Below are 15850 nucleotides of genomic sequence, written 5' to 3'. Positions count from 1 at the left end.
TTTGCCCTTTCAGTTAAGTGCCGTTGTGTTTTTGTTCCTTGACTGCTACTAAAATTAGTGTACGTTATTATAAGAATTGACTACTGAAAATTTAAAAGTATGTGGAGGTTTTTCTGACTTACGATGGCAGTTTATGCTTGTCTTATTTTGGGCTGTTATATCACCCCTCTGAAGTCTTCCTACCACATTTGGACAGCAGTTTTGAGTGTTTTTAACTTGCACTTTTAGTTTGATTTACCTTTTGGGTGGTGGTAATTTTACTAAAACGTTTTTGTACTTGCCTATCAACAGTGTTTTAAATTAAAAAAAAAATGAATAAAATAACCCCCATGTGTGTTGTACTGATGCATAATAGTCCTAGAGGTTTTTACATCTACTGTGGGAGAATAACTATAAGTGAGCAAGACAAATTGCTTGCCCACCTGAGCAGAAGTATCCAAATGTTGACGTAGCTTATTAGACGAAGAGCTGATGTGTTGCATTGTGCCAATCCCATAGGGAATGATTCCAAAGTGGACGGCCTGGTAAACTTTGAAAAGCTGAGAATGATCGCTAAAGAAATCCGTCATGTCATCCGAATGACCTCTGCCAACATGGACCCCGCCATTATGTTCCGACAAAGGTGAGTGACAGGATGATGTGTGATGTTGCCGGACTGTAGGGTTCCTCTATGTGCACGTTACTCACTTTTCATTCTTGACTTTTGAGAAGTTTTGGACAATGAACTTTGCTTTGTGTTGCGTCAGAATCACCAACCCATGTTCTGCTTCCACACTTATCTGGTTTGTTGCAGTTGCCTAAAAGCAGATTAGATTTTGCCACTTACCACCAGAGGAATGAGCCTGGTCGTAAGTTGAGCACCTGTGTTGGGTTCAAGTTGAAAGAAATGAGTGTTCGTTATACAGGCCACATTCGTAGTTTGTAGGCAGTTAACATATGAAAGATTATTTTGTTGAGTTTGAATACATTTGTTTATAGCAGCATAGTAAAAAGTTAACAATGCCCTTACTTCTGGCCAAGTTGGGCTTTTGATGAAAATTTGATTTATTTCATTTATTTTTAGCTCACATTTTTACACTGCTATTTCAAGGCATGTTACATTCGGGTACAGTGAGTATTTCCCTGTCCCCAGAGGGCTTATAATCTAATTATGTACCTGAGGCAGTGGAGGATTAAGTGACCGGTCCAAGGCCACAAGCTGTGTCAGTGGGGTTTGAACCATGTTCTCTCTGGTTGACATCCTTCTGCTCTTCCACTCATTTGATGCATAAATGAATGTTTAGTTTGTGTCCAGTAACAATTCACATGCTTTTTTAGGTTATCAGAGAGTCAGATGTATTAAGCTACACAGATATAAACAGGTTACTGCCAGTATATATCTCTGGAGCCTGTGTCTGCTTTGATTCCTGTTAATTCACTCCTGTTATTCATATGAACATCCTTATTTTCCTTGATCAGACTGCTGCTACTAAAAATCTACTTCACGAGAGACTGCATTTAATGGAGAAAGACCATTAAATGTTATATATGTAGTTTCAGTACTATGGTTGTACACCTACATGAGCTGCTGTTGTGTCCCTTCCATTACAACTGAGCGTCATTTTGCACAGGGAACCGGCTTTGCATGTTTTTTTGTTTCTTTTTTGTTCGGTTCTGCTCTGCATCTTCTCTCTCTCTGATTCTCAACTGTGATCTCTTTTTCCTTTGCTTTCCTGTTCAAACACATGCTTCAATGTGTGTGGCTCTTGATTGCAGGAAGAAGAGGTGGAGGAGTTTGGGGTAAGTGTTGAGTCAAGTGGAAAACAAAGATAAAAGGTTTTGTAATTCCATAACCTTGCATCCTCCTCATTAGTGCATGCATCGGAAACAAAGCATGCAGTTTTATTAACCTACCACTTAACTTGTGTAACCAGCTTGTGTCTAGTTATAATTGTGCTGAACTTTTATGTAAGAATTATTGGGCCTCTTAGTTCCTTCTTTCTACTTCTTCTTCCATCTTGGTCCGGAACCAATGCTGGGATCCTGTGGCTACCCAGGGATTTGCCTCTGTCTTAATAGATACACTCTTCCACCTCTTTACCATATGCCACAGTGGGTATAGCATCGGCAGTCCTGAGGCCAGGAGCCATGCACCAGCTTCCAGAGCTCTCTGTTATGGGCTTTAAATCCAGATACCCCCTTAACAATGACCATGATGCCCTTGGGGGTGGGGGAGGCTCTGAATGCTGCAGTTTACAACGTCCCATACTGCAGCCACACCAGTATGTAGAAGGCCCAGGCCAGGCATCAAAAGTAGACCTCCCCTCAACCACTGGGCTGCACTTTGCAGTAGATTTGCAGTAGATTTAGCATCTTAGAATTACTTTTTTGTGAGGGTTTATCCCAGTTTACATTTGTGGAACAGATCTTGTAGTGAATTAGGACTCTTATCAAGTGCTGTGCATTTTAAACTCAGAGTATGGCGACAGCTTTATTTTCCACCCAGAAGAAACCACTTGCATTCAACTTCACAAATGCAAAATTGTTTGCAGAAACAAATTGGAAACTCTTTCATTTGAAGATCCCTTACTTTCTTACAGTGATGGGGCATCGTACAGGGGCTGATAATATTGATCTGCTCACGCTGTTAAATTGGCTGACTACAGTTGCAGTTAAATTTTGAAAGAAATGGAAACCCCCTGTAAATCAGACCATGTTACCAAACGACTCCCTTAAATTTTAAGATTAGTAAAATGCATGGAAGCACTAAGACGGGAAAGAAAGCAAATTTTAACTCCCCCCCCCCCCCCCCCCCCCCCAATAAAAAATAGTAGCACAAGGTCTCAGCACACTGATGTACAATTTTTCATATTTCTAACTTTATAATCATATGTATAAATCACCTCTTTTGGAGCATATGTAGAAATGGGCACAATATAAATAAGATAATGAATGTGGATTCTAGTTGAGGGTTTATCAGACTGAGGGTAATTGTAGTACAGATTAACAAGGTTGATAAGCTGTCACGAAGCACCTAGCCACCCACCTGGGGCTACCTCGCGGTCACTTAGAGGGTCTATCCCCAGCACAGCTCAGGTCTGCCTGCACCTGTCACTTGTGCTCTACACTAGCACCCTCTTCCCACTGACTGGGTCCCAACCACCTCTGGGCGAGTCTTCCACTCTCAAATTATCTTCAGTGATTTCTAGGCTACTGGCTAGATTCCACAGTTCCTAGAAAGCACTCACAGACCCAGCACACAAACCACCAGGAGTTTTAGTTCAGACAAGCAGAGTTAAAAAACTAAGAATGTTTATTGACATGGCAAATTATAACAATAAACAGAAAAGGTGCAATCAGCAAAACAATAGCAGGCAACTGAAATATGGATCAATTATAAAACTAACTAAACATGTGTTTACTATCTAAATAGTATCTGGGGAGATCAGGGCATATAGCTGCTCACAGATTATCAAATATAACTGTTCACAGGGCCTCAGCATAGAGAAAAAGCCAGTACATTCTAGATGAATTTTGGGCTCCTGGGCCAATCAGAGCCCAGCACAACAAGTTTTAAAAAAATAACTGGCCACATCACTGCAGGTTACCTCTTATCTGTGTTAACTAAAGAAAGAACAGTCATTTCTCTGTAACAGCTTTAAACATAAACATGACCGACCTGTTGGCCAAATTAGAGAAATACACTTCAAGAAATAAATAATGCAGTTTTACAGGCTTCAAACCCACTGTTTTAATAAAGACATGTAGGCACCCAGGCATGTTTATAAAATACCAACACAATGCTTGCAGAAATTGCGAGTAAAAGGAACCCACGCACATTTATACCTCACAGGAGCAGGAGTAAAGTTATGTACATATTTTATAGGCAATGGGCCTGATAATCAGCCCATGGTGAATAGCATTTTGCTGTCTTCTGGCTAACATTACACCCGGAAATTCAATGCCGAGCCATGTCCGGTATATGGAGCCGCCCCCCCCCCCCCCCCAAATATAGCCGGTTAAGTGTGACTGCCTTTTATACGGTCCTATTTATTTAACTTTAACTGTTTAATTGCCGACTCCACCCCCAGAATGCCCCCAAAGTAGCTTTTCATCTTGGGCACTAACCAGGTAATTTTCAGCTGCATTTATTCACTTTCAAGTTCCATAAGGGTATTGAAAATTACCTAAAAGAAAAGCAAACTTTGATTCTGAAACCAAGTTGCATCGCATTTGGAGGAGGTTTTTCCAACTGGAGGGGTTCACAGTACTAGGCAGATCCAGTTCTGGTGAAGCTGTAGTGAATCTGGGCAGATTTTTATATAGATTTGCTGGGGAAAATTGTGACTAACTGAATTACAAGAAGTCCATCAAACTCCACTTGAGCTGTAGTTTGCCTGGTGGTGACACTAACATAGGAAGTGACAGCAGATAAAAGACCTAAATGGTCCATCCAGTCTGCCCAACAGTCACATTCATTATCAATTCAAGGTTTAAACCAACAATGAATGTGTGATTACGTACTTGATCACGATCTTTCTTTGGGATATAAACCGTAGAAGTCCACCCGGCTCTGTCCTTATGTTCCAACTACTGGAGTTGCAGTCAAAGCCCACTCCAGCCTATCCGAATCTGTCATGTCATTGTCAGTCCTAGGTAAGAAAACAGCTTTAGTCTTATAACTGGTTTAATTTGCATTTACATTGAAGAAACTTCTATATTTATTTGGAATATTTGGATTTAAAGGAGAAAAGTTAGATTCTAACTGAATTTGGTTGTTGTATCAAACTGTCATTGCTTGCCCCTCCCACCCAGAGAACTTTTTTGATAGAAGACTTAGCTGACTTACTGGCACTGGGCCCCCCACCCCCAGGGTTTTCTACTTATATATATAGTCAACCCCAAAACCATTAACATTACTCCTCAGTCATACACAGGCAATCTTACAGACTGTTAACCCTATCATAGTACACCTGTTCATACCCATTCCAATCAATCAAGATGACTTTTATTCTGTGTAATAATTGTGGTGCTTTAGTTCCAAGGCACACCATCTGGAGGCGTAAGGCTTGTCAGAATTCTTTTGCTCCATTACAGCACTGTGATGCTCCAGAAAATAGAATTGGGGTGGAACAAAAAGCAATGAAGGTGTCTCAAGAGAAAAGACATCCACAAAGCACTAACCAGGAAACTGTTGCTGGTAGGGGATTCCATTATCAGGGGTCTAATAAAGTGAAATGCCTTCCAGGATCCTCAGCTACCAGGAATACAAGACAGATACTAACTATAATCAGGGCAGGGCCCTGTTTACTAAGCTGCGCTGTAGGTGTGCAAACATTTTAGCATGTGCTAATGATAGAGACACCCATAGGAATATAATTTATTTATTTATTGCCTTTGTATCCCACATTTTCCCACCTATTTGTAGGCTCAATGTGGCTTACAGAGTTTTGTTATGATATATTCATTACAGGGTAACAGATACAATTGGTAGCGTACAAAGATTAAGTAATGGAAGAATGAAGGGAGGTGTTAGGGAGGATAGTATAGAAGGTGGATTATCATAGCTGGGTGGATTAGTGGGGTAGTTTTGTAAGGTTATGGGTTCTCTTTGTAGGCCTTGTTGAAGAGATGTGTCTTCAAAGATTTGCGAAAGTTAGTTATTTCGTCTGTAGTTTTCAGGGCTGTAGGTAGTGCATATAATGGGTGTCTATCATTAGGGTGTGCTAATTTTTAGCACACGTTAAAAAGTTTGTGCGGCTTAATAAACATGGCCCTAAGGAGTCTAACACTGATTTTGTTATCCACCTGGGAACATGACCTGGCCAATAATACCCCACTTGTAGCACAGAGCTCTTTTCAAGAGCTGGGAGAGGAGTTAAAACCTTTGGTACAAACAGTAGTTTTTTCTGAAGTACTACCTTCTTTTGGAAAGGGAGAGAGAAGTTTACAAAAACCCATGAATTTCAATAGGTGGCTCAAAGCCTGGTGCCATCAAAAAGGTTTTGGGTACGTGGGAGGATGGGGCAATAAATGGAAGAACAAAAGACTGTATTGTAACAATGGGCTGCATCTCACTGTGGCAGGAAACACACTTTCACCCACACATCCCCCCACATCTCTCTCTACAGTTTGTACTACTGCTTGTTAACATCTCTTGATAGAATGTACTGAAACCATCATGACAAGGTGCACTTTGGCATATAGCTTTTTTTTTTTAGTGGGCGTTTAGACAGTATATGAACAAGGTTCATGTGTGGTATGTTTCTTGGACTCAGAAGAGAAACAAGGATAAGAACAAAAACACTTCAGAAACAGCAAAAAGCAGAGACGGCTGCAGAAAGGAAATCATCACAAAGTCATTCTTTTGTGGTGTGCTAAAACAGAGTAAAACTCAGTTGTGACCATCAGTGTAGGTGATTTCCAGCAATCTCTCAGTAGAGGCATATTTCCTCTGAGCCTTATTCCCCTTCCTACCTTCATAAGAGCCTTTCTTCTCTTTTTAAATGTATCTTACGTAAAACTACTCGGTTCAAATCCAGAGTGGGAGGCAGCTTGGAAACCACTGTGATAAAGCATCCGTGTATGATTGAAATATCGGTATCTATTTTATTACTTATGTCGAAGGCTGCTAATCCTCTTAACTCATTTGCATCAGCATGTGTGAACATTAACTAGTACCGAAGTATTGATACTGATTTGCTCTCCATTGGTGACATCTTAAGTTCTTTCCACCCTGCAGCTGGACGGAACTTGACGAGCTGATTTTATTTTTTTCTGGTTATTTCTAGGTCACTCAGCCAAGGCAGCACAAATTCAAACATGCTGGATGTGCAAGGAGCCGCTCACAAGAAACGTGCTCGGCGAAGCTCGTTGCTCAATGCCAAGAAGCTGTACGAGGATGCACAGATGGCTCGGAAGGTGAAGCAGTATCTCTCCAACCTGAACGTAGAGACAGACGAGGAGAAGTTTCAGCTCATGTCACTACAGTGCGAACCGGCATACAGTACATGTGAGTAACGGTCCTCCTGCCAAGTAGCAGCTGCCTAGTCACAAGCTTTTATTTTTACGGTGATGGTGTCTTTTGCATTATACCGGCAAGGAAGTTATCTGGCGGTGGTTAGGTATGTTTAGAGATCACACTGTTCTCTTCCCCCGTCGAGTTCAAAAGCTCATTAATGTTCAACATCTCGAGTTCAAAAGCTCATTAATGGAATCCCTCTTTGGATTCTTTTCATGCCAGTTGAGCAAAAAGCATCACAACCTCCGTTCAGTCACATTTGCTCTTGGATTCATATGGCAGTTAAGACTTCATTAAGGGTTTGTTTCAAAGTGAAACATCACAAGATACTTAAAAACCATCTGCCATCCTCTTTGTACCACATGAGGATTAAGATGGTGTAAATTAAATTTTTTTAAGCTCTCTCATTTTTGTTTATATAATTTGAAACAAGAACCATTACTTAAATCATAAGAGTTCTAACAACAGGAAAAAATTAAATAAGAGAGAGAAAAAAAAAAGACAACAGAGACATAAATCCGTTTGCGATTCCATCTCAGTACTGAGAACAGATGCTGGTGGCTTATAGATTAATTTTAGCATTCTGTCACTCATTTTAAAATATAGAGGGCAGGGCCTCCGAGAGGGGAGGCGGGGGGGGCAAAATTCCCCAGGCCCGAGCCTCCAAGGGGGGCTCGTCGCCGGGGTCTCTCTCTCTTTCTCCTGCTCCTGACGGGACCCAGGTTATCGCGTCCCGACAGGAGCAGGAGAGAGAAAACTGCGGCGCCAGGCTGCCCCTTGCATTGCCTGCCTAGCAGCTGTTGGACCCTCAGGCTGCGCATGCTCAGTTTTGAGACTGAGCATGTGCAACCTGAGGAAAGCAGTCGCAGGGGCAGGCAATGCTGAGCAGAGGAAGGAGCTGCGCTGCCTGCAGCTGGCGGGGCCAGCCAAGGTACTTCGGGTGGGCGGGGGCGATGATGATTCAGTGGGGGTGGGGCGGCGGCGATTCTGGGGGGATGAGGGGTGGCAATGGTGTTCCTGCCCCAGGCCCAGCTCACTCTCTCAGCGGCCCTGATAGAGGGGTACAATGAAATAAAACAAAGGGTCTGGATCGACAGTCCACCTGCAGATACAATGGGGAAAGTTTTAATGAATCAGAACTAATGTGTATTTACTGCAGAATCTAGGCAATGCTTGGAATACCTGTGTTTTTATTTTGGAATTTCTGCATGATTGGAATAATTTCTCATATTTCTTTTTCTTTTGTTCTGTTCTGGTTCTGTGTTTTTTCTTTTCTGCCCTTTTTGCATTCCTGGTTCCATGGTGAAGGCTTGAAGGACCTTGTATATGGAACTGTCACTGTGGCTTCCCTGTGCTAAACCCCTCCGCCTGCTGCACACTAACTACATCCTGTGTCCCCCCCAATAGTGCAGCGTTAATCAGCAAGCACATTTCTCCCACGTATATGTATAAACCAGTGTAGCCATTCCTATACAGCAAGTGCTTAAAAGTATGTAGATGACATACGTTTTTTTTTTGTTTAAAGGGCAAAGGCATTTGACCTTAAATCTAAGTGACGTGATGTATGGTGAGAAAAGAAATCTTAGGAAAAAAAAATCCCAGAAACTGAGATAGCAAACTTGGGTAGCTTACCCCAAAATAAAAAGTTAGATTGACAACCGTGGTCCTTTATGTCATAGTTTACTGGATAATAAAACATGCAGGTTTTGTAATAATGGTATAAAAAACTAATCTTTCTATCTAAAGCATTGCATATTTAAAAAAAGAAAAGAAAAAAAGATGGGGGGGGGGGGGGGGGGGGGGGGGGGAATGGCCCAAACTATGAAGAGAGCCTGTTGCAGCTGTCTGTGCAGAGCTACAGGCAGAGAGGTAGGAGAGAAGTACCTGTTATTCCTGCTGCATGGAGTTACCGAAGCCCAGGGCTCATCAGGCCTGCTGCTCAGGATGTTGGGTTTTTGTCTTGCTCAAAACGCTGTAGTTGCTAGTGTGGGAAGTAGTAGAACCAGGGACTGATCTTCTGAGCTTTGTTTTCTTCCCCATTGACACAACATAGGAAAAAACCTTAGTAAATGAGGCCCTTTATCAGGAAAATGTAGCAGTGTTGACTAAGGGGGTAAGTAAAAGAAAATCGATAAAAGCAATTTAGTTTGGATTAGAACCAAGTTAAATGCACAATGTTACAAGCTAGAGCTGAAAAAGACTGCAGGGTATTTGGGCTAAGCATTTTTTTTTCCTATAAAGTGAGAAAAAACCCTTAGTAAGCAATTGAAATACAAGTGCGCCACTTAGTGGAAGATTTGAGAAGGCACACACAAGCCACATTTTTCAAGGTTATGGCACTTTTTGACCTCTGGTTTTTGCCTTTATTTTAAAATGTTAGAAGTGTGTTGTAAAACTTAAAAAAAAAAAAACACTCTTTGTTTGAATCCAGCTCAATTTAAAGTCCTAAAGCTTTAAAATCTAAACTATTAATAGAGAAATACAATTTTGTTAATTAGGATAATTGTCTTTGACCCACCCTGCTTCCTTTGCCATGTACATTGTCGTTTGCTTTTCCTTATACAGCTGTTTCTGTGATTTTCTTGTCTTCAGTGGGAATATAATAATCTTGCAGGTAACAGAACGCAAGATTACTTATTTCCTGTTTGTCCATAACAGTGACCAAGAACTTAAGTGAACGAAGGTCGGCAAAATCCGCAGAAATGTCTCCTGTACCCTTGAGGTCGGGCGGCCAGACCATGAAGTCCCACATACTCCAGCAAAATCGAGTGAGCCAAGCCCTCCAGGTCCCAGCTGTCAATTTGTACCCAATTAGAAAGAAGGGGCCTGCCAAGGACCACACTTTGAGTAGTAAGTATTTGTAAGCTGATCTTGGAGAATATTCATGAGAGAGATTTGCATGCACTGCCTCCACTGCATGCAAATCTCTCTCACGAATGTTCAGGTGTCCTGAAAACCTGACTGAGTTGGGGTGCCTCCAGGACCAGGTTTGGGAACCACTGCCCTCGTCCCTATACCCAGTGAAGTCATCATCTAAAGTTTTGCACCTGGGGACTTGCCCAAGGTCACAAGGAGCCACAGTGGGAATTAAACCCATTTACCCTGATTTTCAGCCCACTGCAGTACTCGGCTGTGGACCTTATACCAGGGTTGCTTCTACAATCCTGAAATCATTGACCCTGAATTCAGCCACTAGATGTCATTCCTAGACAAACACACTGACTGACACACTCCCTAACCAGGGCTTATGAACCCCAGGGAGCGGAAGGCTTAGTGCAAACTTTGAACCTAACTGCGTGGCAGTGTACAACACTTACGGCCTGAGTGACCCAGCCAGCTGAACGTCTGTATTTTAAAATATATTCCAGGTCTTGTCTGAAGAAAATTCACAGGAGTGAGCGGTGTGTGTCATATGCATGTCTGGCATACAGGCATTTTAATCATTTTATTTCTTCAGGCACAGGTTCTCCCCAGAAGTCACTCTGTGTGGCAGAGGAGGGAGGTGGCAAGAAACATGCCGAAGACACCATTTCCTTCGTATCTTCCTTGCACTCTAGTCCCCCTGCGTCACCCCAGAATACTCAGCGCAAAGGTAACGCCTCACATAATGTGAGATTTCCCACAGATGAGATTCGTGCTATGTGTTATAGGCTGCCATGACAAACTTGTTCCTGTTTCAGTCCCAGTCACATTTTTCAGTGTACAAGTTTCTTAAATACCTTGTTAACGTTTTGCTGTGTCACAGCCTTAAGCCTTTTTTTTGTTTGTTTTGAGGCTTTATTGAAAATCATACCAGCATGGACAGAAATACCCAATAATCCTCTCCCTCCTCTTCCCCTCAAATCACAGCCCCACGGCCTGGCAACTCCCCCCCTCTAAACCTCCTCCTTCTTGGTGTACCTCGTCACCTTTGCACCTGAGCATGTGCTCTACATTAGCACCCTCCTCCCACCGACTGGGTCCCAACTGCCTCTGGGCAAATCTCCCACTCTCAAGTTATCCCCAGTGATTTCTAGGTTACTGAGACCACACTCCTAGTGGTCCCACAGTTCCTAGAAAGCACTCACAGACCCAACACACAAATCACTAGGATTCTTAGTCAGTCCAGACAAGCAGTCAAATAAACTTCAAAAATTATTGTCATAAAAGGTTTTGAACAGTGAACTAGAAAAACAGATGGGAAATAACAAGCAAATAGCAGGTAACTGAATAGGGATCAATTATAAAACTATCTAAACATTTTATCAGTACCTGGATAGTGCCTGGGAAGTACAGGAAATATAGCTTGTCACAAGTTACAGAATATAACTGCTCAGGGTCTCAGTAACGAGGTCTTTCTCTCTTTACTTCCAAACTGAGATTGGGGGGGGGGGGGGGGTGGAATCCAGTATTTCCAGACTGAATTTGAGCTCCTGGGCCAATCAGAGCCCAGAACAATAGCTTTTAAAAGTAGCTGGCCGCATCATTGCAGGTTACTTCCTCTTTATGTGAAGGAACAGTCATTTCTCTGTAAAACATAAAACATGCACCACCTGCTGGCCAAACTAGAGAAATACAATTGAAGAAATAATACAGTTTACAGGCTTACAGACCCACTGTTTTGTCACAGGGGAATTCTCACAGAATTTACAAACCCACTACTATTATTAGGAATCAAGTCTTATCATTGGTTTCCATGTTGGAATTAAGAAAGAACCAGTGGAAAAAATTCCCTATAGGAGAAAAACGATTGGTTCCAAAAATAATCCTCTAGTTTTTAATTACAACCAGAAACAGTGAATGGATGTGCGTTACTAAACTCAAAACATTTTACAAAACTGTCCCCTATAGTAAAGGGTTTCCAACATGGAAACCAATGATAAGACTTGACTGATAATAGTAGTGGGTTTGTGAGAATTCCCCTCTTGGAGGTTTGAGGTTTCATTTCTTTATTTCATTATAGTAGTAAACACCAGATCTATGATTGGGTGATGTCTTCATCAACAAACTTTATTTATTTACCATGTATATCTGGGCCATCTGTGTACAGAGGACCCGATCAGGTTTTGTAGCTGTTAGTACTTCAGAGATACCTGCTGCCATTTTCACTGTTAGGGGCTGCAAAGGCTGAGTTTGCCCTCAAGTTTCCAGATGGTTAATGTGGTTATTAAGAGCTTCATTATTTATTTATTTTACAGTTTATATACCACCCTATGCAGAGGTACTGGACGGTTTGCAAAACACCAATCATATTCGAATAAGCAAAAAATGGTAAAACAAACCACATCCAAGAATAGACAAATATAAATACAAAAAAAAAAAAGATAAATTAAAAATATGCCTTTGAAACTTAAGCCAACAACTAAAAGCCTGTTGAAACAAAAATGCTTTCACCAACTTCTAAAACTTTCATATTGTCCAGTTTGTAAACTGAGAGAGAGAAGAGAGTACATGCAAAATCAAATAATCCATCGGTGGTTTAGGCACTCAAATTCTCGAGTAATTCTTGATTAAAAAACAAAGCTGCTGCTGCTTTGAAGTTACAGAGCCAATGCATATTTTGTTAACACTAATATTTCATTGTAGAAGGGCAGTAATATCTTATCAGATGCAAATGTCATGCTGAGTTACCTTCAGCACAGGCTTTTTGCCCAGTGTTTCCCTGTTTGATTTTATTTCACTTTTTATTTCAGCTGATAACGTCGCAAGGTCGGAGAACTGCAGCCAGATAAACTTGTCTGGATCCTCCTTGTCGCTGGCCAGCGAGACCAGTCATAAGAGCAACGGGCAGCGCAGCTATGGAATAGGTGGGAGTTTCTTGCAAAAGAAAATCCAGCTGATCACTGGCAGGGCAGCACAGGACACAGGCTGTAGCGAAAGAGTTGCCAAGGAGGAAGATGCAGAGCAGGCAGGACGAGCGATATGCAAACCTAGGAAAAGAATAAGATCCCCCTTCGGACGATTCAGGGAAAGGAGCTTTTCCAGGGACAGACTAGTTTCTCCTGATAAATTGGAAACAGGCAGCAGTGGAGCAGCAGGAAGATGTGAACAGGACAATGTTACAGCATTGCACAGGCACGAGGAGGACAGTGAATTCTCTTCTGCAGTTAGTAGTATCCAGGGTAACAGTCATGCCTGTGCCTGGCTGTGTCCTCAGCTAAGGACTAAGAGGAGAAAGACCGTCTAAAATGTGGCCTGTTCCTTTTTTTACCTGGTCATGCTTTTCTATCTAGGAAAGGAAGAAAATGTATTTTAAATAAAATGTGAAAATGGGATGGAGACAGCGCAGGACTCTGCAGACTTATCATTACTGAGACAGCACAGGGCAGGACTCCATTTAAAAACAAAACAAAACTGTTTCTGTGTTAAATACCAATGTACAGGGCTTGATGAAGAGGTTTGGGACACTTTGGGGCTCATTTTCAAAGCACTTACCCTTACAAAGTTCCATAGTAACCTATGGAACTTTGTAAGGCTAAGTGCTTTGAAAATACGCCTCTTTATATCTCTAAGCAAAAGGCTTATGAAATTACCCTTCAAATGCCTTCTTTGTAGCTAAATGAAATATGTATCGAAAAATATCTTTTGCAACAAACAGCTTAAGTTAAGAAAATTACATTATGCTGAGATACTAAGAATCAACACAGAAATCAGCTATTTGCTTGATACAATCTAGTGATATAAAGTTCCATTGAGCACTATATCCTTTTTTCTAACAGTGGCCAATCTGGGTCAAAAGTATGTGGCAGGTACCCAAAGAATAGGTCCATTCCTTGGTGCTTGATACTTTAAATTATGTTTCTGCAATGTTTAGTTGATTGTGGTACCATCCAGCAAAGTAATAGTGAAAAGAAAAGTGGGCAGATAAGGAGACGTGATTTTATGGCATCACAGGTCATGGGGTTGCAAGGCCTGTACACGTAGGCTACAGTGACCCAGAAACCATCCAGATGAATACTGGCAGGATGGTGGTGGCGAGGTACTGCACATGTTGGCACAGCCTAGATGGACCATGCAGGTCTTTATCTGCTGTCATCTACTATGTATGTTACTATCCAGCAAGGCCACTGTGCTTGGCCATAACTCATTAGTTCTGACAGCTATTCAGTTAATTATGAAGCTTGGTGGTAAGACATAGTTGGTAGGGGAGGGGGGTGGCTTGGTTGTTAAATTAAGTATGGAAGCTTGTATGCTTCAACCCCAGGACAAAAGAGGAAGATGACACAAATTAACTTGGTTAGGAGCAGTTTCCTGCAGGTGGTCACACTGTATAACTGGCAACGGGGTTGGGTCTTTAGCGTTGCAGGTGAGACCAAGTGGGGTAGCCTGGATGGGTCAGTCGTCTGTCATCATCTCAATCTGTTATTGGTGGGATGGAGTATTCCGAACTTGTGGTAGAGAAGCCTAACAGTGGGGTTCATAAAGCAGCCTTTGCTGGGCAGATCACCATTGTACCATGTCAAGCAGGGTCAGTGTCTACTTGAGAAGCCTTTCCGCCACAAAGCTTCGGGTCGTAGCCCGGTTAATATTCCCAAACAAAGACCAGTATCTGCCATGTAGTAGCCACCATAACATTTAGCCGTTTTAAGAGTTGGCAATTTGTTAGCAGTCCATATGCCATTAAAAATAGGTAGAAGAACACAATTTTCAGTCCTTATGATGATAATATGTTTTAGGCTTAGCCTTCTCTTTGTAGCTTGTCTTAGGGTGTTCTATGTAGTTTCCTTTAAGCCTTTGGTACGTGGGATTGTTACGATATCAAACTGGGTTAACCTTCATAGGACAAGATAATGCTTTTAAAGGGTTAAATATCCCAGTACATGTTAATTCATCAGTTGTTTATATTTTGCAATATACAGAGAGTACCACAATGCATAATTTCTGCAAAACACAGATATTTCTGTCCTAGACGTCATATTTATAAATAAAAGAATTTAATATTTTTTGGTGAACCTTGCCTGAGAAAGATATATTGAGCTTTCTACCAAGTGTGCAGGCTGAACTAGTTCATATGTTTCTGCTTTTCAGGCTTGTAGTAGGTGACCCCTCTGTATTGGACTAACCCAGTAGATTATAAAGGCATTGCCTGCAACTTGTTTAACCCTTAATCCACTGGAATATGTGCTATTGCTGACAAGCATTTGTAAAGTTTGTTCTAGCTACCACAGATTTGAAAATGTAGCCAGAGTAGATGTTAGGGTTGTGAGTGCCCTAATCAACCCTTCAGCCTTACACCCTTCACTCTCAGCTTTAGCCCCCAAGCCTGTGGCCCTGGGAAAACATACGTTTGTGGGGTACCCTCTCATGGATTCCCATTTACTTGGTTTTCCCGGCTTTCCCTGAGTCACATTCAATTTCCCTGCCCTCCATATTTCCATTCATTCCTCCCCCCCCCCCCCCCCCCCCCCCCCCCCCACACACACATCTACACATTTCACCTCTCCAGAAGTAGCAGGGAAAGTGCAGAACCTAGCTGTGGACTGGGCAAGCAAGTGCTTCCCATGGAAAGGCTTAATGGTTAGAGCTGGAAAGCGGCCAAGTTACCCAGTTCCAGGAGAAAGATTTTAGGACAGTCCTGGATGTTTGACAAGTCTGTCCTGGTGCATTATGGCACCTGAAATGCTAATTTGTAACAGGGTAGAATCATGGAGTACAAATACATTGAACTAGGATGTACATTCAAAAAACAGGACTGGACGAATTGTCTCCCTGGAACTAAGAAACTTGACTGTGGAGCAGCAGGGCTGAGAACCTGCAAGTTCTGCAACTCATTTTCCCCCTCCACTGCCCCTGATAACAAACCAAAGATCCCAAGGGTGGCCTGCTTCAAACAGGGAGATTTACAAGCAGTGTGTCTTAAGGTATAAATTT

At 42.0% G+C, this 15850-nt stretch overlaps 1 protein-coding gene across 1 annotated transcript in view; it reads left to right on the top strand.

Annotated features, from left to right (window-relative positions):
• Positions 1–15850, top strand: part of LOC115475536 (rap guanine nucleotide exchange factor 6-like) — a 78805-nt gene that overhangs the window by 45790 nt on the left and 17165 nt on the right. The window contains exons 14-19 of the mRNA XM_030211317.1: positions 499–622; positions 1756–1779; positions 6771–6991; positions 9659–9850; positions 10458–10592; positions 12673–12786. Of these exons, the coding sequence (XP_030067177.1) occupies positions 499–622; positions 1756–1779; positions 6771–6991; positions 9659–9850; positions 10458–10592; positions 12673–12786 (810 nt within the window). The remainder of the gene's footprint in view (positions 1–498; positions 623–1755; positions 1780–6770; positions 6992–9658; positions 9851–10457; positions 10593–12672; positions 12787–15850) is intronic.

This window comes from Microcaecilia unicolor, chromosome 8 (assembly GCF_901765095.1).
Source record: "Microcaecilia unicolor chromosome 8, aMicUni1.1, whole genome shotgun sequence".
Classification (NCBI taxonomy): Eukaryota; Metazoa; Chordata; class Amphibia; order Gymnophiona; family Siphonopidae; genus Microcaecilia; species Microcaecilia unicolor.
Note: the sequence above shows the minus strand (reverse complement) of the source record. Positions and strands in the feature narration are given on the sequence as shown.